Source organism: Lissotriton vulgaris, chromosome 5 (assembly GCF_964263255.1).
Source record: "Lissotriton vulgaris chromosome 5, aLisVul1.2, whole genome shotgun sequence".
In the NCBI taxonomy this organism is placed as follows: domain Eukaryota; kingdom Metazoa; phylum Chordata; class Amphibia; order Caudata; family Salamandridae; genus Lissotriton; species Lissotriton vulgaris.
In genome coordinates, this window is record NC_141693.1 from 1,716,306,042 (window position 1) to 1,716,329,808 (window position 23,767).

At 44.5% G+C, this 23,767-nt stretch overlaps 1 protein-coding gene across 1 annotated transcript in view; it reads left to right on the top strand.

Moving 5' to 3' along the window:
- The window catches only part of ITGA2B (integrin subunit alpha 2b), a 320,876-nt gene that overhangs the window by 158,311 nt on the left and 138,798 nt on the right, over nucleotides 1-23,767 (top strand). The window contains exons 12-15 of the mRNA XM_086923897.1: nucleotides 5,512-5,720; nucleotides 10,134-10,316; nucleotides 13,381-13,426; nucleotides 16,813-16,920. Coding sequence (XP_086780023.1) covers nucleotides 5,512-5,720; nucleotides 10,134-10,316; nucleotides 13,381-13,426; nucleotides 16,813-16,920 — 546 coding nt within the window. The remainder of the gene's footprint in view (nucleotides 1-5,511; nucleotides 5,721-10,133; nucleotides 10,317-13,380; nucleotides 13,427-16,812; nucleotides 16,921-23,767) is intronic.

Here is a 23,767-nt window from a genome sequence, read left to right on the forward strand (position 1 = left end):
ACACCATAGATAGCTCGAGAGATCCAAGGTGCCCCAGATGCCACGATGCACAGGCAGATTTTCCACATATGGTTTGGTTGTGTCCAGTGATCCAGATATACTTGACAGCTATCCTTGAAGACTTACACAGAATAACGGGATGGAGAGTTGCCCTAGACATACGTACATGTCTCCTTGGACTGATTCCCCGGGACCCTAAACGTAAAACCAGCAGGAAGTTCCTGGTGTTGGGCCTAGTTACAGCCAGGCAACGAATAGCAATTCACTGGCTGACAAAGCGGATCTGAAGGAATGGGCACTAGCAGAGGAGGGGCACATACGCAGTACTAGGAGGGATGCCAAACTCCCGGAAGTATTATAGGCATGGGGGCTAATGGTTCAGGAGATAGGGAGGAGCTCCCCGGATTCCACACAGACAATGTTGACTGAAGTTAGTTGCATGGGGACCGCATCCCCCGGACTGGGGGGCAGGAGCAGGAGGATACCCCTGATTGAAATGTTGTTAGAGAATCCTCTGGGTGGGTGGGCCTGGTATGAACGGGGGTGATGTTGGGAGGGGGGGATTCAGTTAAAAGTTCATACGGTTGATGCGGACAATGTTTGTACTAATTGCTGGTTCGGCATAAGCATCAAAGGCAACCCAAATTGGACTACCATCTGCTGTACAGGGATTGTGCGCTTACTGCTTAGAGTTGTCTGTAAAGTATTACTGTACCATCATGTGGAGTAAACCTTAAAAACCGCTATAAAGAAATTAAAATACATTTTAAAAAAGTAGTAATCTTTGAGTTCTAGACCACTTTGTAACTCTGTCAGGTTGTCGGATTTGGGTTCCATAAGTATGAAGTGGACCCATGTCAGGGCTTGGAGTGGATATCCTGATCGTGTGAGTCATGACTATGGTCAAGTACCTCCAAAAATTAAACTGCAGGGTGAGAGGTTAACTATGCAGCAGCATGAGCATGAGAGAAGTGCATTGTGACAAAAGTGGGACAGTGACTGGAGGGTTCAGGAGCAGGTCAGGCCAGTGACGAGGGAAGAACTGGGCCGCCTCATGTCTGTTTGAGGTCGAGGTGGTGGATATGGGCTGGGGGTATGCTCGCTCCCAAAGCTAAGCGTTAGGGCTGGCGGGGTGAGCATGGGGCACTGGGGTGGTTCCATATTAGACCTTCATGGAGGAGGAGGATGAGAACGTCCTCACATGCAATTCTTGTAACTGCTTAAACATGCTGCTGCTATGCGCCTTTTGTGGAGGTGTACCTTTTGCCACTGTATGGACATTGGCAGTTCAGGAGCCCTCCAGTGCAGTGTAAAGGTCTGTTTGGCAAGTAGTAGGGCTAAATTTACAAAGTAAGCCCGCATGTGTTTCTTCCCTTGTTTTTAGATCCCATGGGCAGTTGCCGCCCATGTATTCAGGTTAGTAAGTTCATTGACGGTGGTGTGGGTATCGTGGATAAGGAATTGACCAGGAGGGATAGCGTGGTCCCATTGTAGTTGGTCAAATGTTAGCAGGTGGTGGTCTTGGAATAGATTTCCTATTGTATCAATTGACTTGTGCCAGGTGGTGAAGTCCTCTATGATGAAAGAATCTTGGTGAGCCTCGAAGAGGAATCTCGGGGGTACATAGGGCAGGAGATAGCGTGCCAGCTGGAAAATCCAAGCTATGCATCTGTGGGTTACCCAGACGTGTAACGATCACGAGCAGTGCAGTTTAACTGTGGACAGCAGGAGTTGGTGGAGGATATCTAATGGCAAATGCCCATCTCCGGTATTGAATTCTTATAAGTTACTGCTACCCACTGGAGTTGAGCAGCTAGGTAACACAAGGAAGCCCCCAATCCACCTTGTCCCACTGGTAGTTACGTTTTGCTGAGAGCTATTCGAAGCCGCTTGCCATTCGAGATCTGCTCTCCAGAAATGGATTCCAGCTCTCGGAACAATAGTCTGGGTGGGCATACCTAACATAGACAAAGTAGTACAATAGATGGGGGAGAATTACCATTTTGAAGAGGGCGATTTTACCCGAGATAGCCACTTCCAAAACATGGTCTGGGATTTGAAGACTGTGAGTGCCCACTTTAGGTTCCGCTAGAATAGATTGTGCTGTGAATGGTATAGCTGGATTCAGAGTCAGCTAACCGTGTCCCCTGCCCAGGCCAGGTGGGTGCCACATATTCAGAGTTCTTGTGGTAGCTCATTGTGGCGGAGGAGGAAGAGATATGTCTTTGTCCAATTCCCTGGTAGGCCCGCCACCCCATTGAAATCCTGAAGGGTTGCATATATTGCCTTAGCACCTACAATGATGTTTTGAAGGTACAACAACAGATTGTCGCTGTATAGCAACTCCTCATGGGTCTTCCCATGTAACGGGATCCCTGATTGTTCTCCTTCCATTCTAAGGCAGATAGCTAGGGGTTTCATGGTGATGGCAAAGAAGATAGGGAAGAAAGGGCAGCCTTGACCGTTGCCTGGGCCAACTGGGAAAGGAGCGGAGATTAGGCGGCTGACTCGCCCCGAGAGATCAGGTTGGTGTACAGCATTGTTGTGCACTCAAGGAGATGTATTCCGATGCCAACCGTGGTTGGGCTTTTTTTATGATGTTGGAGTTTAGTTAGGTAAATCAAGCTATTGTCTAAGCCACATAATTATGGTGTTTTGGGTAGAAGATGCCCTTGTGTGTCATAGATTTCATGGTTGCTTCTTGAGAATTGGATGATTGGAGGTTGCAGCAGGAGGGGCGGATCAAATATGAAAAAGAAAAAAACAAGATGACAAATTAGAGGATATTATCCTGAAATTTAAGAAAGGATTTTGGTTTTATGTATAGTTAATATTGAATATGAAATGCATGAAAGCTAAATATCTGCAGAAGACAGTTGCTTACGCAATTAATAGTAATAAGTCTGACCACTTATATATATTTCTACTGCTTTAGTGCCATTATGTATGAACTCTGTTTTAGCAATGCTGGATTTGGACCATTCAGCGATATCCATGGAAGTAGAAATAGCTGGGACCATATTATTACAGCAATACTGGACTTTCATTTACACTTTGTTAATTGACACTTTTTACAGTAGCTGGGTGATGAGATCAAAAAGTGATATATTTATAATCATGGGATGGTCAGATTTTTGTGCGGAATATGATGTAAGCATCATCTTCGGGATGATCACTATTTTAAAGCAGTACTACAAGATAAGAGGTATGGGTATCTTCTTTTAAAAACATAAGTCCACCAACTCCCATGAGTGCCCACTTTTTTTCAGGGATGCCCACCATAATCCAAAAATGGTCATCATATTTAAGGGTGGCCATAAATATACCAATGCCCTCATATGTCAAGGAAAGCCATCACTATGGACGGGGTAGCTTTGCAAGGGTGACTGTATTATGTCAGGGTGCTCATTATCCTCTGGTGAACCACCACCATGCCTCATCACCACCATTATTAAGCACAGGATGCTGACAATTTTGCAGTGCACAATTGAAGCTAGGTACAACCTCCCCTTAGTCTGAGATGTCTGTGAATATGCCAGGTATGACCATCATAATGTGAAGAATACATGCAGTATGCCAAGGTTGTTTACAGTATGCCTGGACAGCCATTACACCAGGCCCACATTTACCTATTAACCTCACACTATTTTATACTTTTGTTTCAATTAATAACATAACTTTAAACTAAGTCCATTACTGGATCACACAATGTTACATGATGTCCTCACACTATCGCACACATTTATCGGGGCCCTATTGCACCAACTCAAACCTTCTCTGGGGGCACTCACACTACAACATATTTTAACATGGTGCCATCCCACTTTTGCACACATTTAGCAGTATGTATGCCTAATAGCACTGCATACATTCACTACTGGCTCTCACAACACATCATAGAATTCATCATAAGCTATTACATTAATGGACACATTTTCAAGGGCTGCTTCCAATACCACATATGTTAATGTAAATGTAAATGTACAGGAATTTATATAGCGCAAATCACCAACCGGTCTCTAAGCGCTTGCTTAGGGAACCCGTCCTGGTATTCCCCTGTGAGATAACCCCGGCAGGGTGTCCGCAAGGTGAAAGCCAGGCATCCCGCCGCGAGGGGCCGTTGTGGAGATTAAGCAAGCTATTGCCCAGAGTCGCAGAGTGTGAACCCGTGAATCAAGTAGGCACCAGAGCGAGAATTGTCGAGTCCATGGACATTTTAGGACTCAAGACCCCGCCGAGCCGGGAATTGAACCTAGGTCCCGGGCTGACCTCTGCTTCCAGGTCTGCCTCCTCTAAGCAGTGAGCCACACTTCTCCACTAATCAATGGCCTTGACATTATCACATGTTCAGCCAGGGCCTCCCAACCTCACACGCATTCTACTGGGTCCTCCACAGAATCACACGCATTTGTGAGCCTCACCTATTACCAGGGACTCGTGGATTATAAAACACACATTTCAGGGAATCCCACACTATAGTACATATTTAAAATGGGTTCCTGACGCTGTCACGCACTGTAACCGTGGGAAACGCCCCTTTAACACCTATTCACCCTCTACTATCGCCCATTTTCTAGGAACCTTTGCAATATCATAAACACCCAGGGCCCATTGTACTTTCCAATATTCACCATGGATACCCTAGTCAGAGGAGCTGGGGAAAAACAGGGGAAAAGGGGTAAGAGAAATCCAGGACTGAATATGCCCTCTAGTTGTGTTTGTTCAAATCAGTGCAGTCTTCTGACGACTTTTGAGGAACATCTGAGACTTTAATGGATTCTAGGCAGCAATAAGGTAAGTAGAATACAATAATTAGTTATATGGAGTAAGGCATAACGATAAGTCTGAAAACATGATGCAGACAATTAGAATGAGGCTTACCCATCATAATGGTGGAATGTGCTGTACTGAGCTCCTATCAGACCAGGATAACAGGAAGGAAACCCAGGATGCCAGAAGACTGTCAGGTTCCAAGCTGTGAACCAAACCAGTTAACTGGGGGACACAAGGAACAGAGATAAAGACCAAAAAAGAAGGGAATGAAGGGAAAGTTCTAACAATAGGAAGCCTGCAAGGGGGTAAAAAAACAAAAAAAATACGGTTGGATAAACGGGGCTTCTCATCAGATAACCACATCAACCAAACAACACTTGGTCAAGCATCTTCTCTGTTCTCCATCTTGAAAAGGCTTTCAATACTGACTCTCACACTTAAATCCTGGAAGTGAAGATGTTAAATGTAATGTGTTGTGTGGTCAAGTGTCTGCATGAGCTCAATCTCTACTGCCCTGTCTTCCATAATATACAGACCTTATCAACTCTGTGAGTGACTGGATGTCTAAAATGTTATAGAATCCTGACAAACTATTTCTCAAAACCTTCAGCCCTATCGATTCTCTATTGGTGCTGCTATATTTCTGATGGAAACTCTCTAATACATAACATGCCCACCAGTTAGACTACTTTCTGGTTTACTGTAACCTCTGTCCTCTCTTGTCCCATACCTTTGCAGTAAAGATGATCTCCTGGTGGGAGCGCCCCTATTCATGGAGCGCCGGCCTGGCGGGAAGCTGACTGAGCTGGGACGTGTGTACCTCTACTTGCAGAGGGGGAAAGCACGCTTCATCAATAATCCACAGATTCTGACTGGCACAGAGGTTTTCGGGCAGTTTGGTTCCTCAATTGCCTTTTTGGGTGACGTGGATCAGGATGGCTATAATGGTACTGAAGCTCCAGGAAGTCCTGACTAAGTCTGTCCCTCCATTTCTGTTCTGTGCCCCTTCCTTTTCTTTTTGAATCTACGTCTTATCTCTTCTGCCTGTTTTTCTCTTGTATTACTTTAGCTTCCCACCATTTCAGCCATATTAATATTTCCTCCTTTACTCTAGCAATTAGTTTATGTATCTGATTCCATCGCTTTTACTTTTCTGGAATCCTCTCCTCTCTGTGTATACCTTATCACTTCACTACTTTCTATATTAATTTGTACCATGTTCATAGTTTCCATTTCGTCCATTTCGACCCCTGTTCCTCTCTCCCTCCTCTTTTCAAATGTAATCTCCATCTTCTGACATGTTCACCTCCCAAAGCTTCTTCTATCTTCCGATGGCACCTCAACCCTCCCAACCTCGCGCTCATCTCTACACTATTAATCCAACCTCCAAACCTCACTTGGACTGGTCAAGTAGGTCCTTACATAACTTACATGCATCCTTCCTCAGTCCTTCAATGTTACACCAATTCCATCCTACCCTATGTCTGAGTGAATACCTCTAGGCTCCTCCTTCCTCTTCCTCCTGTCTCTTATCCACCTCTAGCTCCAGTGCATCTGTACTTGCCAGTCTCATCTGTCCCCATCCATATCTTCCTTCCATCTTACTCTACGTCTCAACATTATCTTCCTCTTATAGTTCCCATCATACTCTATTACACATACTCTTATACCACCAATGCGAGTCTTCCTTCACTCCGACTCTACCTCCCTTCTACCACAATCTCCTTTATTCTTCATCCCTACACTTCTAACTCTCTCTCCTTGCATTTATTATGAAGCCTTTTGCCATCCCCTTCTACTTCCCATCTTTGTCTTTATCTCATCATTCCACACCAACCTTCATCTACTTAATTATCTCATCCATCCACCTTGTTGACCTTGTGCTATCCATTTCTATTCTTCCTTCCTCATTTTCGTACAGCACGCCCCACTTCCTTTCCTCTTATCTTCTGCTATCCCCTATTAGAGTATTCCTCGAATTACGCTCATCATTCAGCTTGGGTCTGCCTTATTCCTTTTATTTCCTACACATATCTACCACCAATAGTCCTCTACCTCCCACCTGTCTCTACCTCTCCAGGATCTCAACCTCCCATTGTCCTCTACCTCTCATCCACCACTATACCCAAACCTTCTCTACCTGCTACTCACGTCTACCTCTCAGCCTGATCTTCCTTCCATCCACCTCTACGTCCATCTTTTCTACCTTTTCTACTGTATGTCCTTGTCTGCTTAGCATCCTCCTCTACCTAAAATTACTTTCTTCCTCTTTTAAAGTGGTACAACTACGAGGTTGGCAATCCCACATGCCCTGCAGAAGCATTTAGGAGACATTACACACAAAGTCAAAGGAGTTTGTCTGCAACAAAGAATAATCTATGTGAAAAAGGCGTGGTTCCCCTAGCTGGATAGCCAAATTGACGAAATTGTACAGACGTGTCATCTGTGCCAATGCATTACGAAGGAACAAAAACTGAAGAATTGCATATGTCTGAGCTGCTGGATGTAGTGTGGTCTTTAGTGGCAGTCTATTTTTATGGGTCGTTAATGTTTCTTTGCCATCATTGATAAGTATTCTCGATTTCCTATAGAATAGGAAACATCAGTAGTACTTCCTGTCCTAGATGACAATTTTAGGCCAGGGACATACCAGATATATTTAAAATGAACAATGGATCACTGCTTAATGAGTGAGTTAAGAATTTCTTACAATATTGGAGTAATTCTTTAAAAAATAACACCTATGTGGCTACAGGGTAACATTGTGGTGAAGAGATTTATAGTCACTATCAAGAAGGCAGTAACACGGTGTAAAATTAACTTAAGTATTGGAAAATCATCTTTGTGTCAGGCATTAAGGGATTACATGAAACCTCTCCCAGAATCAAAAGAAAATGTCCCTGAGAACTTATGTTTGGGCAGGCAGGACCCACTCGCCTACTACATTTTCCAATGAATCTCAAACAGAACATAATGAGGTTATGAGAAGAGATAGAAAAGCCAAAGGTAAAACTAAATAATACGCAGACTGTAAACAGTATGTATGAGAACAGAGATATCAAATTGGAGATCTTGTACTGGTTAAGCAACAGCTTGTAAGAAAATCTGAATGTAGGTTTACTCCTTCTCTGTTAAAAATAAGAAAGTGGGGGCACAATTGCAACAAAGGGTGACATCCGAACAATAACTAGGAATATACCCTACTTTGGATCTATGGGTCTAAGAGATGGTCTAAGAGACCGTAATGGTAGTAGAATAGATACTGAGTAAGAGTAACAATAGTGTCAGCAAAGTGACACACTGTCTGAATAGAATGAATAATATGAAAAGGTTGTATGATGGAACCATGCATGGTATATATTATATATATATATATATATATTCACTGAAAAAATAAAGGGTACAGATATGTTATAGTTATATAATAGAATTTTAAAAAACTTAAAAATTCACGGAAAAACCCAAAGGTTATAGGGATGTTATGGTTAGGCTCAGATTTCACTCATACAAAACTATAGAATTTCATAACTTATAGTTACCTGAGGTAACTATAATTTATGCTGTGGCGTTTCCCCACTGCTTTTCGCAGTGTAAATAAAGGAGTAGGTATCTGAGTAGCTCTATGGGTGACTAACAGTGTATGAGTGACTGTAAGGCTGTATGAGTGAGACTCTGTCTGTATGACTGGATGTGTGAGTGGCTGCATTGGTGAGTGTGTGGGTGCTTGAGCGGCTGTATGGGAGAGTTGCTGTCTGTGTGAGGGGCTGTATGAGTGAGTGGATGTGTGCGTGCTTCTATGAATCAGTGAGTGGGTTTGTGAATACTTGTGTGGGCCTGTGAAGGGGTATTTGAGCAGTTGAGTGGGAGTGGGTGTGCGAGAGACTGTATCGGGTGTATGAGTAGTTCTGTGGATATTGTAATCAGTGATATCATTTGAGATATCATCAATGATGTCACTGACCATGTCATGGGTGATATAATGTATGAGGTCATAAGCAGTGCATTTTGGGGGCGTAGGTTGTAGTTAAGTCAGGTAACTCCAAAGTCTGAATTTTATGGTTTTGGACTAGTGAAATCCGAGCCTAACTATAACGTCCCTGTAACCTTTGTTTTTTTTCGCATCACCAAAATGGCTGGAAACGTGCTAGAGAGCCTTTTGTTGAGCTGTTGATGAATGTGGGAAAAGGGGGAAGACCTTTACATACTAGTAAGGAAAATGCAAGGGGGCACCCCTCCCCAACCCGATTTCAGCCCTGGGGACCCCACCCCCCAGGGCCTGGTCACAATTGAATGCGGGGGGCATGTGGCCCCCCTCCATGGGGTGATTGCAACACAGGGGACCCCGAGGCCTGGCCTTCAAATTCTGCATGCCCTGGAGCTGGCCCAAGGCACCCAGTCTGCACCGTTGTGGGCCGTGGGAGGAGCCTGAATGTCTCTGCAGTCCCTGCAGGCTCCGCACCTCCTTCAGGAGCTGGCATAGCTCTCACACTCAGGGAGCTGCTAAACATGCAGCTCCCTGTGTGTGCAAGCAATCATTTTGTTTGCTTCCCTGTCTGCTTAACAGCAGGCAGGGAAACAGATGAAAACTCAGCTCCCACCAAGCGGGATCACTTACACAGCTCCCGCTTGCTTGGAGTGGAGTTCGTGTTTGCTCTGACTTGATGGGAGCTGTCAAAGCTCCCACCAAGTCAAAGCAAACAGCTATGTCCCAGGTATGGCACCACGGGACATAGCAGGAGCCACCCATGGGGGATGGCGGTTCCCAGGGCCATACGTGTCCCCCTCCTTCTGTATTCATGCCAAGTCTTACCACATATATTTTTTGCCCTACTCTACTTTCCATTTCCACTCTTATTCTACTCCTTGCCATACGCTTTATACCATTCTCCCACATCATTGTCTCATCCATTTACCCACTTATCTTTCTCACTATTCTCACACTAATTTCCATCTTGGTTCTCCTTCAATTTCGCTCAATATCCTGCTTTCTTCATTATGCCATCCCTTTATTTCATTTGTCTCTCTTCCTCCCATCCTGTTCAATCTCCCATTATCCTTTCCTCCTCCATGTCCCACCATTCTCTTTTTCCTATCCTCCTCTCTCCCGCACCTCTCTTTCCCCATCGTCCTCTCTCTGACATCATCTCTAGCTCAACCCCTTCTCTACCTCTGATCCACCTCTGGTTCCCTCCATTTTGTACCCCTATACACTTACAGGTCTCGCTTTCTTCTCCTCCCTTCCACTTTTACACACTTCATCTCTAGCTCTCTACCACCCACCTTCTTCTTTTCCTTCAATGCCATCCCACTAGTTCTACACAATGACTTTGCTTTAGTAAAGGCTTATTTTTCCTTCCCAGATATAGCAGTTGGAGCCCCCTTTGGTGGCAGGGATGGGCGTGGCAGAGTATACATCTACAGTGGCCAGAGTGAGGGGATCAACACTCAACCTTCTCAAGTTCTGGAGAGCCCCTTTTTACCTGGGTCTGGCTTTGGCTTCTCAATGAAGGGAGCCTCTGATGTAGACAGCAATGGATACCCAGGTAAGGAGTGACACTTTTTAACTTTATAGTACCATTTCTAATCTGCAGCGCTCACCTTAAATGTGGTGTATTGGCAAACAAAATCCCAAATCATTGCTAGAGACGTGGGATACTTGTTTTGCAGTCATCTTTGGCATTTATTGGCAGAGCAACAATTTGTTTACATGTCTTACCTGAACTTCTGCTTCTTAGTGCCACGTGCTGAAAGTTAGTTTATTTCAGAGCTGGGCTGCTTCTACCTACAATGACTGATTCCATTCAGTGCAATGAAAAGAGGTAGAGAGATGATTTTTTTGGGGCCCTGCAAAGCTACATGTGTAGAAAAGATGGCTAGACTTTGTATCTCTTGTGCATGGAGTGACAAGTTAAAACAAATTGTAACGTGTCACAAGAAGTGGAAACGCCGTGTGGTTGATTGAATCTGAGTGATGGAGCAATACATGCTTTGGTTGTTGATTATTTTTCACATTGGCCTGAAACTAAATTTGTTGCACATGTTGAGACAAAGATCCTTATGTTCAAAGGTGTAATCCTAGAAAATACTGTTTTTTAGAGAAGAGTTCCAGCAGAGATAGTCACCAATAATGTTGTAAAACTAGTATCTGTGGAATTTTGGAAATAATAAAGACTTTTTTGTACAAATTAGGAGTGCTCCATTTGAGAACTACTCTGCACTGCCCTCGAAGCAATAGATCCATTGACTATTGAAACATGGTGCAAAAGAAAGCCTACACTTAGCATTGTGCGAAGGAGAGAACTGAAGGTTCACGATTAGGACGTTGGTGTCGGCTTTTCTTATTTGAAGCAATGCTGGATGTTTTTAAGGCAAATGTGTGGATCATCATTTACAGGCAGCCGGTCATGTATACCGAAAACCTTTAAAGGTTGCTGACTGTGCCAGAGTAAGGTTGGGGCAGAGAGTCAAAAACGTCTAAAAAATGTCTTTTTGTCCATTGCGTTTGATGAGAGTTGTGGGGTGTGTTTTTTTAGAGATGTCCGATTTTAAACTGTGGACCTGATAAAATTAGCGCCTGTTCCTGCCTGCATGATTAACTAAATACCCTGTAGTAAATGTGTGGAGTGGGGATGGTGGACTCATAATGTGTTTGTAAAAAGAATTAAGAATATACCAACTTGGTTAAATGACTAAGAGACATTTTGAGCTTGATGGCATCTATACTGATACAGCACTACATGACCATTGTTATTATTATTATTATAATTGTTTTCTTTAAAGATGTGTATGGAACCACTTCTTGTGTTTTTATTTTGTTAATATAATGTTAGCACAATGTGTAACGATTTGTGCCAACTATCTGAATAGGTTAGTTCTGCAATGTTTATGTTCCAATCTAGTGTTCTAAAATGGAGTTTGAAATGGTATAGTTTTGGGGCTGGAAGTGCAGGCTGGTCCCTCTAATACAGAGACACATGCCTGATTTTGAGTTTGAGGGTCAGAGTTTGCTTCGTCAGGATATCGAAGGACAATACCTGCACCATACTGAGGAACCTTTGCCTGCCAAAATGTATAGTGTGTCTCTATCCCTGCAGACAAATCTCTACATTGACAGAAATCGTTGTTATGGTGGTTCCTGTCTATGTAGGAAAGGTTCAATAGACAGTATCATCACCCATGGCAGATGGCTGTAAATTCTTTTCAAAAGTGTTTTGTTATCCAAAAGCAATCTCACAAAGCGGGAACTTGTTATTCAAATACAAAATAACGAATGGCAAGGGGGTGGGGGTCAGTATTGTTTTTTTTCATGTTCTTTACCACCAGATGGTATTTCCCCATGACCTACCCAAGCGCCTATATACCCTCTCAGATGGTTAGTGCGCTATACAAATTGTCACAACATAGCACCTTTCATTGTTACTGTGTATATATTCATTTACTCTTGAGTCTAATATTTTTTGCTTTTTTCATGGAGTAACTGCCCCACCCCATTTTCTCAAAATATTTTTGCAATATTGTCTTCAAACTTCCACCCATCTCGACTTCATTCATTCTTTCTGCCTACATCCTTCTGGCGATGTCACCTCCAGAACTGGATATATTACCCCAAAGGAGGCCAAACCAGATGTGTACTAACTAACCAAACACCTCCATACTACTCGGCCCCACCCACCTTTGCATATTCAAAATGGCTGATTCTTCCAACTTTACTATGTTCCGATGAAGACCTGTTAAGGCCATTAAACCTTCATCAGATGTGAGTTCGAGTGCAAAACAACACCACTGTGGCTCCAGTATCATGAAGCAGCTTGTGCCTGTCAATTGCAGATGCCCACCAGTGTTACCTAGGAATAAGATTTACTTAATCTTCAACATTTTTGTAGGTACTACGCATTGACAATGCAGATGCTGCCATGAGCATTTTGTCCTTCCAGCCCTCTTAGACCTGATTTCAGGGCAAAGAAGGTATCCAATGGTTTTAGTCATCGTTATGCTCTCTTTAATCCCATTCAATCGCAAAATGGTGAAGACCAGATTCACCAGTGTATTTGGAGAAGTGTGGCTCAATGGTTAGAGCGGCAGACCCTGATGCAGAGGTCTGGCCCGGGACCAGGGTTCAATTCCTACCTCGACGGGTCTTGGGCTCAATTTCCTCGGACCTGATAATTCTCGCTTCGGTACCTATTCTAATCATGGGTCCCACTCTGTGACTCTGGGCAATAGCTTGCTTAATCTCCACAACGGCCCCAACAGCGCTGGGATGCCTGGCTTCACCTTGGGGGTGCCCAGGAGTGGGCATTTCACAGGGAAAAGCCAGGAAGGGTTCCACAGCGGTATGCGTACAGCGCCAAGACACCTCAGGGTATAAGTGCGCTATACAAGTACGAATTCATTTAATTTCATATTTGTGTGTCACAAAGCTTCACTGCTTATCTCAGTCCCTAGCCACCCGCTTTATCCTGTGCCAGTTTTGAACAGTCACAAATCTTTAAGAATGGTGGAAGAAGATCTTAGCTCCCCTGACTGCATGGGACTGGGCACACTGCAGACTTTGCCAATCTCGGCTGCTTCCTGAATTTTGTCCAATTGTCCGTTTCTCCCCTGCAGATCTGATCATCGGAGCGCATGGAGCTGGGAAAGCCGTGGTTTATAGGTGAGTGTTGATGGAGGGAGCACGTCATTCAAAGGGTGGAAAGGGGATTCCCTCCTTCCCTGCCACATCAAATTTTCGACCCTTTCCTGGCTGTGTGGGGCATGTACACAGGAACTTCAAAGGGTGTGTTTTGGGCACGCTATGCACTCCTCGTTTGTCTGCTTGTGTTAGTACTGTGTACGCATCCTGGAGTGGGATGAGGAAAAACATGTTTTAAATTTTGAAACTGTTGGAACACACCCTTTTCCTCAATCTTACTGCTGAGTGAAACTAGGCAATCAAAAACACCCACATCCATTCTGCTGGCTAACCACAGAAACAGGCGCATTTCATGAGGTTAGTGAATTTTGAATCGTGGTCCAGGTAGACCTGTATGAATTGCCCATGAGCGGGGTAGTTCATTACCTGCCCTTCCATTTGTTCATGCATGGCAGGTGAAAGTGGATCTGGAAAATGTTGCTGATTCGCTAGGCCTGGGGCGGCTTTTTGCATGGGCGAGCTGGGCAGGGGCGACTTGGCCAAATAAGGCGGAGGATCAGTACTAGAAGCAGAAACGAGAAGCAGAAACATAAAATGGTATTTTAAGCCCTTTGCCACGGGGTAATTCCCCCACAGCGCAGGGTGGAATTGGGGGGGAGGGTGCAGCGCAGCGGTGCTCGTGACGAGCTCAGCTCCACTGTGCCTCATGACTAGCTGGGCTCGTCATAAGCATGAAAGGAGTTAAATACGTTTTTATGTTTCAGCTTCTCACACTGCGAGAAAGCAGAAGGCTATGCCTGGTTGGGGCCGGACGGGTCGAGGGAGGACTGGCTTGCCTAGTACTGCGGACCCTGACTATTTGGGCGGCTCTCTGGGGCTGACCAAACCAGTTATGCGCACTCTGACTTTTCTCTATGTAGGCTGCACCTATTTCAAGTAGCTGGTAACACATTCACAAAAGGGAATCTGATCCCCTAGGGACCCCTTCGCCACTGTGAATGGTAGTGAAAACGTATTTTGGAGCAGGCAGTGGTCCCACAGACCAATGGAGCAATGCCTACTCTTAATTTTTTATTAATTCTTAACATTTTTCTTTTTTTAAATAAGTCCAGTTTTCCTTGAAAGTAAACGGGCTGCATTTAAAACACAGACATGGTGGTCTGCTAACCCTAGCAGGCCACCATCCCTGTGATTTTTGCTTTTTCTAATGGGTCACAAATTGCGACATACCTCATGAATATTAATGAGGTAGGTCAATTTATGACCCGTTAGGAAACACTAAATAAAACTCATGGAGTTTCATACATTCAAATAGCGATTACCTAATTGTGATTCGCAGAGAATCGCAATTAGGTCCTCGCTATGTCTAATAACAATACATATGGTCCCTAGTGACTGCTCTGTGGGCACAAAATCCTCCCCTGCTGCCTCATACCATTTAGAGCAGCAGCGAGGGTACCATTTCTGCTCTGGGTCCTATCCTAGCAACGGCGTGCGGCATTCCAGTGTACCTCACTATAGAATGAACAAATTCATTAGGTGCATACATTTCCACATTACCCTGTATGTCATTCAGTGTGATTCTCACGCCCATTTGCGCCCCTAGATTTTACTTTAGTTTGCAATTGACTTGACTTTCAAGTCAAAATACACCTTCTCAGAGTTCACAGAACAGCACTTGCTAGCCTTTTACACACGGTGGTTGAAGTGCATTAATAAAAGTATTGGAACTGTGATGCTGTGTGCACTGGAGGCAGGGTGAGTGAGTTCAGGGGCAGAGTCAAAGGCGTGGGTAAAAAATATTCTTTAACTTTTTTCATTCTTTCACCTTCGGGTAACTCACATATAAAATAAAGGCACAGCTTATAAAAAAATTAATGCAAGTCAAGTTAATCAGTGTGAAATGCAATATTGTACATATGAAACCTCTGTTAGTTAATGCACTGCAGAGGTCTGTGTCTGCAACCATAGAGCAACATAATTGTGTCCTAGTTGGTGTAGTAGAGAATAGTCACTTGTTTATGTTTAGTGTTGCGAGGTCCCAGTCTGTGACAGAAAGAACTGTAGACATGTAAGTCATTATTTTAACCCTTTCGCTGCGGCGGCAATTCCTCCGCAGCGCTAAGGGGGTGGTACGGCCACGCGGCGCTCCAACGCTTATGATGGAACCGCTCCGTTACGGCCCTCGGGTGGGCTGTGCTTGTGACGGAGCGGTTCCGTCATGGCCCCGCCCGCTCAATGAAACGCGCCGCGCAGGCGGGAAATCAGCGCCGCGCAGGCGCGGCGAGCGGGCCATGACGGAACCGCTCCGTCACCAGCACAGCCCACCCGAGGGGTGTGACGGAGCGGTTCCGTCATAAGCGCGGGAGGGGTTAAACTTGCTTTACACACAGTGTAAGATAGGCTGCTACAAAATGTGCAAAAAGGTTTAAAATAAAAAAAGGGCTTCCAAAATTTTAGTAATACAAAGACTGTATGTATTGCATTTTTTTTTTTTATAACTGTCCTTTAAAAGCACAGGCTTCACGGCTTACCTGGTAAGCCCCTTGTGATGCCCTTGAGATCCCGCCCACTTCGACCACTGATTACAAGCATGCAATTGCAGAGCACTGTGATGTGACAGTATGTCTGCTCCCAGGGTTCCGTAGTGGACGTTCCTGGGTGAGATGCCTTGCAAAGTTTGCTCTCACTCACAAACATACTTGTTTGTGAGTATTCAAAAGCGTGTTCTTAGCCGGGTCCCACTGTGGAACAGGTTGCAGATTTTACTCATGTCAGTGGCAGGAGTAATTCAGGGTAGGAACGGGCAGGGAACACCGACAAAATTGGGAGGAGTGTTAGGCAAGTACTATCTTTACCCAGAAAAATATTTTTTCCCAGGGAGCAAATGCTCTGCATTTTCACATGTTTAATTATGCACTGGACTCAATTACACACGTGTAACTGTTGACAATTGCTTATAGTCCCAGTAAGCTTAAGACATGACGTTTGCAGCTTTCCAGCAGTATTTGTGGAACTTTAGTTAAAAAAGTTCGTAAATCTACAGCCAACGGCTGACACGGTTTTCTGAGTGGAGATTTACATATGTATTACTCATCGGACCACACATGCACATACACCACGTGACTTTCATGTATGTGTATGTGCTAGCAGTAGATATAGTAGTGCTGCTGAGCATTTTGGAAGACAAGCATGCACGCAGGGGTAGGTTATTCTCGCACTGGTGAATTGTTTGCTTGTGATCACTAGAGCTTATTGTTGTATGCTGCTCTGGAAAAAGGTGTACTGGCATGACATCTGCAGTTTTATTTACAATTCCTGTGCAGTGCCATAGATTGTCTGAGTTAATGCCAATATAAATTCTCCTGTGTTATCCAAGTGCATATTTTTGTTTTGTTTTGTTTCAGAGCCCAGCCAGTTGTTATGGCTAAGGCACAACTTCTGTTCAACCCAGATGTGTTAAATCCAGATGTTAAGAAATGCAAGCTGCCCGAATCAGCAACTCTTGTTAGCTGGTAAGTGTACAGATGAACAGGGTGCATTAACAGGTTACTCCACAGGGCATCATTCGACTAGTATCTATTTTGTAGTCGTGAACGCCATCTTAAAAAGTACCTCCCTGCTTCGAATGGAAGAAGCGAGCACTAGTACCTAAGACTGCTAGAAGTCATTGCTAGAATATAGTACGGGCCAGGACTACTTGCCTACGGATACACTCAGACGGGCTCATAAACACGGCATCTTGATTAAGGGCAGCTTTCTAGCAGCCCCCGCAAACTGCCAGGTAAACCTTGGGCCACACCCCAATTCCCTTACAATCCTCTATTTAAATACTCGCTCCCTGGTGAAACACCAGATAGATGTCTTCCTTCTGCTGGACTTGGAGAAACCGGATATTCTCCTGCTCACCGAGACGTGGTTAACCCCAGACTCTGCTCCGGATATAATAGCAGCTCTTCCACCCAACTATTATATCCTTCATGCAGATCGGGGCAAGGGGAAAGTGGGCGGAGGAGTTGCGGCAATTATCCACTCGAGCCTGGAAGTTACCACTCTGACCTGCCTCTCACTACTAAACACGGATAATTTAGTGTTTAAGATCAACCTTTCCCATATGACAATGGCATGCGTTCTTCTGTACAGACCTCCTAACTCGATGCCAACATTCCCTATGTCACTCTGTGACCAGATTGCTAATTTAGCTATGGAGCATGCTAGGATCTTTTTAGTAGACGATTTAATTTATTGGTATAATGATCCTATGGAAAGCCCGCAATCGGTCAAACTAACTGAACTTATGTCCAACTTAAACTTCTCTCAATTAGTGCTTTCCCCTACTCACGATAAGGGCCACATCCTAGATCAGGTGTGGTCCAACACTACCTGGGTAACCACTCCGACAACCCTCCCTTGTCTCTGGTCTGACCACTTAATTATCAAATTCAATCTCGTTTTTGCTCCCGCCAGGACTACTACACCGGCAACAGGTGGCCTAGCTAGGAATTGGAACGCCACGGATAAAGTGGCATTTCTAGAATTACTAGCTAATACTACCCCCACCTTTTATGGCGACATTAACTCCTCAGAATCCACCCTTTCCGGCTGGTTACTAGCCGCTAGTAACTTGCACGCCCCTTACAAAAAAATCAGACTGGCACGGCGAGCTGACGCTCACAGATGGTTCTCCTCTGATTTAAAATCCAGGAAACTGGCCTTGCGCCAGTCTGAACGCCAATGGCGTCGCGACTATGCCCCTGAGTCAAAGATCAAATATACAAGGGCTAGGAAGGAATACATGAATGTCATCTCTGTCGCGAAGGCGGCCCATTTTTCATCCCGTATCCTTAAATCTTCTAATAGATCCAAGGACATCTTTAAGATCTTTAATGAACTTACAAACTTGGATAATGTCCGCTCTAAGACAATCCCTACCCAGTCCCTATGTGACTCATTAACACCTACTTTAATGAGAAAATTGTAAATATTAAAGCCAGTATCCCCCAGTCCGCGACCCTAATCACCTCTGGAATGGCTATTAAGAAGAACCCTAACACTCTGTGTAGCTTTCCACCTATAAACCAGGCTTTATTCCAGGAACTGCTAACAAGAGTCAAATCTGGTGCCCCTTCAGATAGCTGCCCCCCTCATATTCTGAGAGAGTGCTTTTCGGCCCTCCCGGACCCTGCTCTTTCGCTTCTGAATAACTCCCATACCTCTGGCTTAGTCCCTATAGCGTTTAAGGAAGCCACGGTCATACCGCTCCTGAAAAAACCTGGAGCTGATCCATCTTGTAAAGCAAACTATCGGCCCATCTCCTTGTTGCCTTTTCTGGCTAAGGTATTGGAGGCCCACGTTGCCAAATGCCTCTCCAACTTTCTAGAGGATTCCGGCTGCTTTGATTCCCATCAAGCAGGGTTCCGGCCGGCACACTCAACCGAGGCAGTAGTCACCACAGTGCTGGACACGCTACAGGACTGTGCCGATGGACGTTCCCCTCAAGCTCTGGTATCCTGGATTTGTCAGCTGCATTCGACACGGTCGATCATAACATTTTGATCGACCGTGTCGAACAGGCCGGAATCCGGGCCACGGCGGCCAGCTGGCTGATGTCCTTTTTAGAGAATCGGACTCAAGCAGTACGTCTTGGAGACCTAGTTGGCTTAAAACAGTCCATTACCTGTGGTGTCCCACAGGGCTCGTCCCTGTCACCCCACTTGTTCAATCTCTACATCCTCCCCTTGATCCAAGCCCTTAGAGAGGAGCAAGTGAAGGTTTTTAATTATGCTGACGATTTACAGCTGCTATTCACGGTCGATAACTATGAAACCTCTATCTTGCATTTCCAAGCGACTATGTGGTTCATTAAAGCTTGGATGGACCAAAATCAGCTAAAATTAAACCCGGGAAAAAACGAGTTGATCCTCACCGGAGGCAGCGCTAAGTATTGGGGCCCCCACTACTGGCCATCGGACTTGGGTCAAGCCCGGACCCCTTCACCATCGGCTAGAACACTTGGGGTTACTGTGGACTGTGAACTCTCACTAAAAGCACAAGTAAGCCAGGTGGTCTCTAAATGCTTTTTTCAACTAAAAAAGATCCGAAAGGTCCGACGCCTTCTTACCTTGGATGCGATGACCCAGGTTGTGATCGCCACAGTGCTGTCCCATTTGGATTATGCGAATTCTATTTATTTAGGTCTCCCCTGCAAAACGCCTCCAAATGGTACAGAACTATGCCGCTAGATTGATTTTGAATCAACCTAGGTGGCATGCGGCCACTTCTTTACTCATGAAGCTTCATTGGCTTCCAGTGGCTCAGCGCTGTGCTTTTAAAACAGGATGTATGATTTTTTAAATCCTTGCACTGCAAAAGCCCTAAATTTATTGACAAACTAATTACAAAGTACGTCCCATCTCGCAACCTCCGATCCTCCCATCTTGACCTCCTCCAGATACCTTCTTTTAAACTCAAACGTTCGGGAGGCCGTAGGTTTGCAACACTGGCACCTCACTTGTGGAATTCCTTCCCTCTTGAGATCCGGACCTGCCAGGACCTCCTCTCATTTCGGAGAGCTTTGAAGACCTGGCTCTACAGACAAGCTTTCCATTAACTCTACCATCTATCTTCCATGCCTGTGTTACTGTTGATCTTAGCGCCAAGAAACCAATCGGTGTTAGTGCGCTTACAAATGCCTTATTAACATAACATAACTAGAGAACAGGGCACACCCGCCTTCTCATAAATCCAGAAAGCCTAGTCACTTCGAGCCTTTTGAGGCACCTACCCAATGGGCGTCGATTCACCAAAATACCAGGGTTAGCCGAAGTGACTTCACAGACCCTGCGACCTTTGTTAGCATCAGAGGTTTTGACTCCTTGCCCCACCTTTGGCTCGGATACAGCCTTCTCTCTGCTGCTGAGGAGATATGGGAAAAACAGGGACGGATGAGTTAGGGGAAAGCAGGGAGGGAAACTACTGACATTGGACTTGGCTTTTGGAGCCCTGGTTACTTTCTGTTCTTCCTTTTATGATGTCTGGGGACTGGGGCAGGAAGGGCAGCGCCAGCAGTAGTAGCCGCTTCACCAGCCTACCACGCCTAACTGACTTCCATGTATTAGACGCAGTTTTAGTTTTTCAAATAGCAATAAGCTTGCCCTTGAGTTTTAAGCCAAGGTCAAATTCACACCATTTCCCTCGGGCGCACTATCTGGGGACACCTGGGTAGCACCACTGATAATTTAATTTTGCAGTTCTCATAGCATATCTCACAGGTTTCACAGGTGCTCATTAGTGGCTGTCACTGAATTAGTAAAATAGTTGCATGCATAACAGTATAAAAGCTCTGTATTCCCAATTTGTATAGTTTGTATACATTTGTATAAATACTCACCTAAATTAAAAAAAACATTTTTATTTTGCCTTAATAATCTTTAAAAGGGATGTATGAATTAATTGAAAGTAATTTTAATAAAATGTATAGTTTAAATTAAAAAAAGGTTATTTATGAGAAAAAATGTAAAACATTATTAAATACAAAATATAATATTATATATTTTAAACATTAAATTATAATTATTTATATTTTTAACTGTTTTAACTAATTAAGTTTGATATGACATTATGTACTATGGGGGGAAGGTTAGATTTATGTACCTGCCTCCATTATTTTCTATGGGAGGGTGTTATATTACCAGCAGCTGGCCAAGCTGAATTTACTGCTGTCTTTATTTTCAATATTAACATACACTTGTAAGTTTTGCTCCACCTCCCTTTTCCGTGGTGGAAATGTGTAAGTCTACACTTTTGAGTAACTCTGAACTTTAATTTTGTAAACAGCCTGAACTAATACATGAATTAATAATGTAAGTTCCCTTTGTTATTAGTGCCCTATACATTCAAATCAATCAATCAATCAGTGAACTTGTATAACGTGCTACTTACCCGTGAGGGTCTGTAGTGACCGTGTTTTTGGCTCTATTTCTGAGTGATGGTGACTTTAAGCTTGCTACCATCCTGTTTCCCTATTTTTGCCTTGTGTTGGTCCTTTTCAGGACTTTTTCCAGACCTAGAAGCATAAACTAGAGGATAGCTGCTTTATATGATGATAGATCCCTTATTCTTGACTCTAATCCATCTATTGCCTATTGGCTTTGGCATAATTATGTGTCCTTTCATCATCCTACCTATAGTAGAGGGTGGATCCTGTAGTCCTGACTTTATTTTACATATTGGTATGGTTTGTGTATGTACTCTGACAGAGCTAAGTATTATTTCATCCTTTTCGGGCCTACAAGGCCCAGAACTAGAGAGACTCAATTTTGCTTTCTGTCCCTGCAGACTGAGATGCTTGCAGGGTAAAGGTGATGTTTTAGTAATGAGGTGTTGTTCGCTCTTTGCAAACTGGAGAGAACCGGCCAGAGCTGAATCTAATCAGGAAATGTCCCTGGGCTCAGGTCTCTAGACGAAACAAGCAGTTGATCACTGTGGGGGCGTCTGGAGCAGGGAGCCTGGTGCATGGAATCGGTGGGAGGAGGCTACTGGCTGGAACTTTCCATGAGGGGAGAGTATTCCATATTAGTGAAGTACAGAAGAGGAGGAGTGTCAGTTAGTTGATGCTTGGAACAGAGAGAAGTCAGTCAGTTAGTTGATGCTTGGAACAGAGAGAAGTCAGTCAGTCAGTTGAAGCTGGAGAGAGAAGTGAGTTAATGCTTGGAGGGAGAGAAGTCAGTTGAAGCTGGAGAGAGAAGTGAGTCGGTGTTTGGAACAGAGAGAAGGCAGATGATGTTTGGAGCTGAAGAAAGCAGTCAGAAGCAGTTACTTATCAGAAGGAGTTGTGATCAGCTGGAGTCTGAAGTGATGCCTTTTGGAAGAGACTGAAGTTATATCGTGGATTAGTCTGTGGGAGCAGCTGGAGTGAGTTGGACATTGGAGCTGAGATAATCAGACAGAGTGAAGAAGCTAGTGGAGCGAACGGTTATCAGAGCGGCAGAAACTATTAGACTGAAGCTGGAAGGTGAAGACAGTTTGTGGGGGAGAGGAATCCAGTGCAGAGTGATCAGCGCAGATGAGTGTCCAAGAGTGCAAGGGAGAATCTAAGACGAGCTAAGGCACAGACGAAAGAGGAACCCAGATGACAGCTAGAGCAAGACTTCATACTAATCAGGTGATATCTGTCCTGTTATATTAGTTTGCTTTACATTTAAACATTAACCTTGTCCCTATTGTATTGCTAATCCATTTCCTTTCAGCGGTGTGCAGTATAATCCATTCCCTCTTTAGCTATTTACAGTTCCTGTCAATTACATGTGGATGTGTTATAGTAATAAAGCTTTCCATTATACTAACGAGACCCTGCAGATCTGTGTATGTGTCTATTCCCCTTTTACTTTTCAGGCTATGTGTTATAGTGCAGTATTATATTGTTGATGTTATTAGTGAATAAAGATACCCCAGTTCTTAATGAACCAGTGTGTATATATCTTGTTCTTATACAGCAAAGTTAACCTTTCTTCTAGTCAGGTGCTATTATATGAACGGATGCTACCCCCCGATCAGGTAAATGGTAACTGAATAATGAGGGAGAGAGGAGCCCTTGAAATAGAGAATAAGTTGTACACCGTGTAATTCGGCCATTCTTGTGTGATCCATAATATTGTAGTATTGTACCTCGAGTAAATAATGAGAGATTCCCCAACATGAAGAGCTAGTGGTATTTATAGGAAAGTGATCGTCGTTGTAAAGCGGCGTTAATGAGAACACCGGGGGGACACTGGTGCGTATACCCACAGGTTTGTGGCTTGGGCATTAGAGAGAGCACCAGGGGGGATACTGGTATGGATACCCACAGGATTGTGGCTTGTATGAAGGTGAGAGCACCAGGGGGGACACTGGTGTAGATACCCATAGGATTGTGGCTAATGAGAGCACTGGTTGCAGTCAGTGTGTAATGGTAAGCAATCAGTACTGCCCTAGGGTAGATTAGTCTGGGCCCGTGTGGCCGCGAGACTATATTGTATGAATGTGGTATTGTAGAAGAGCTAAGCATGTATATTGCTAATTCCCCATCCTTGGTTAGGAAACATAGATACCTGTTGTAAATAGGTCCTAAGGAGGGAGGTGATTACGTTTCGGCTGGGTTGGTGGTGCTCTGGTGAGCTGATTGTATCTGGTCCGGAAATCCGGTCGTTACAGGGTCTCAAGGCGCTGAGGGGTGAAGTGCTGCTACTGCTCGAAGAGCCAGGTCTTGAGGAGCCTTCTGAAGGTGAGCAGGTCTTGGGTCTGCCGTAGATGGGTGGGGAGGGTGTTCCAGGTCTTAGCGGCGAGGTAGGAGAAGGATCCGCCGCCGGAGGTCGTTCGTTGGAT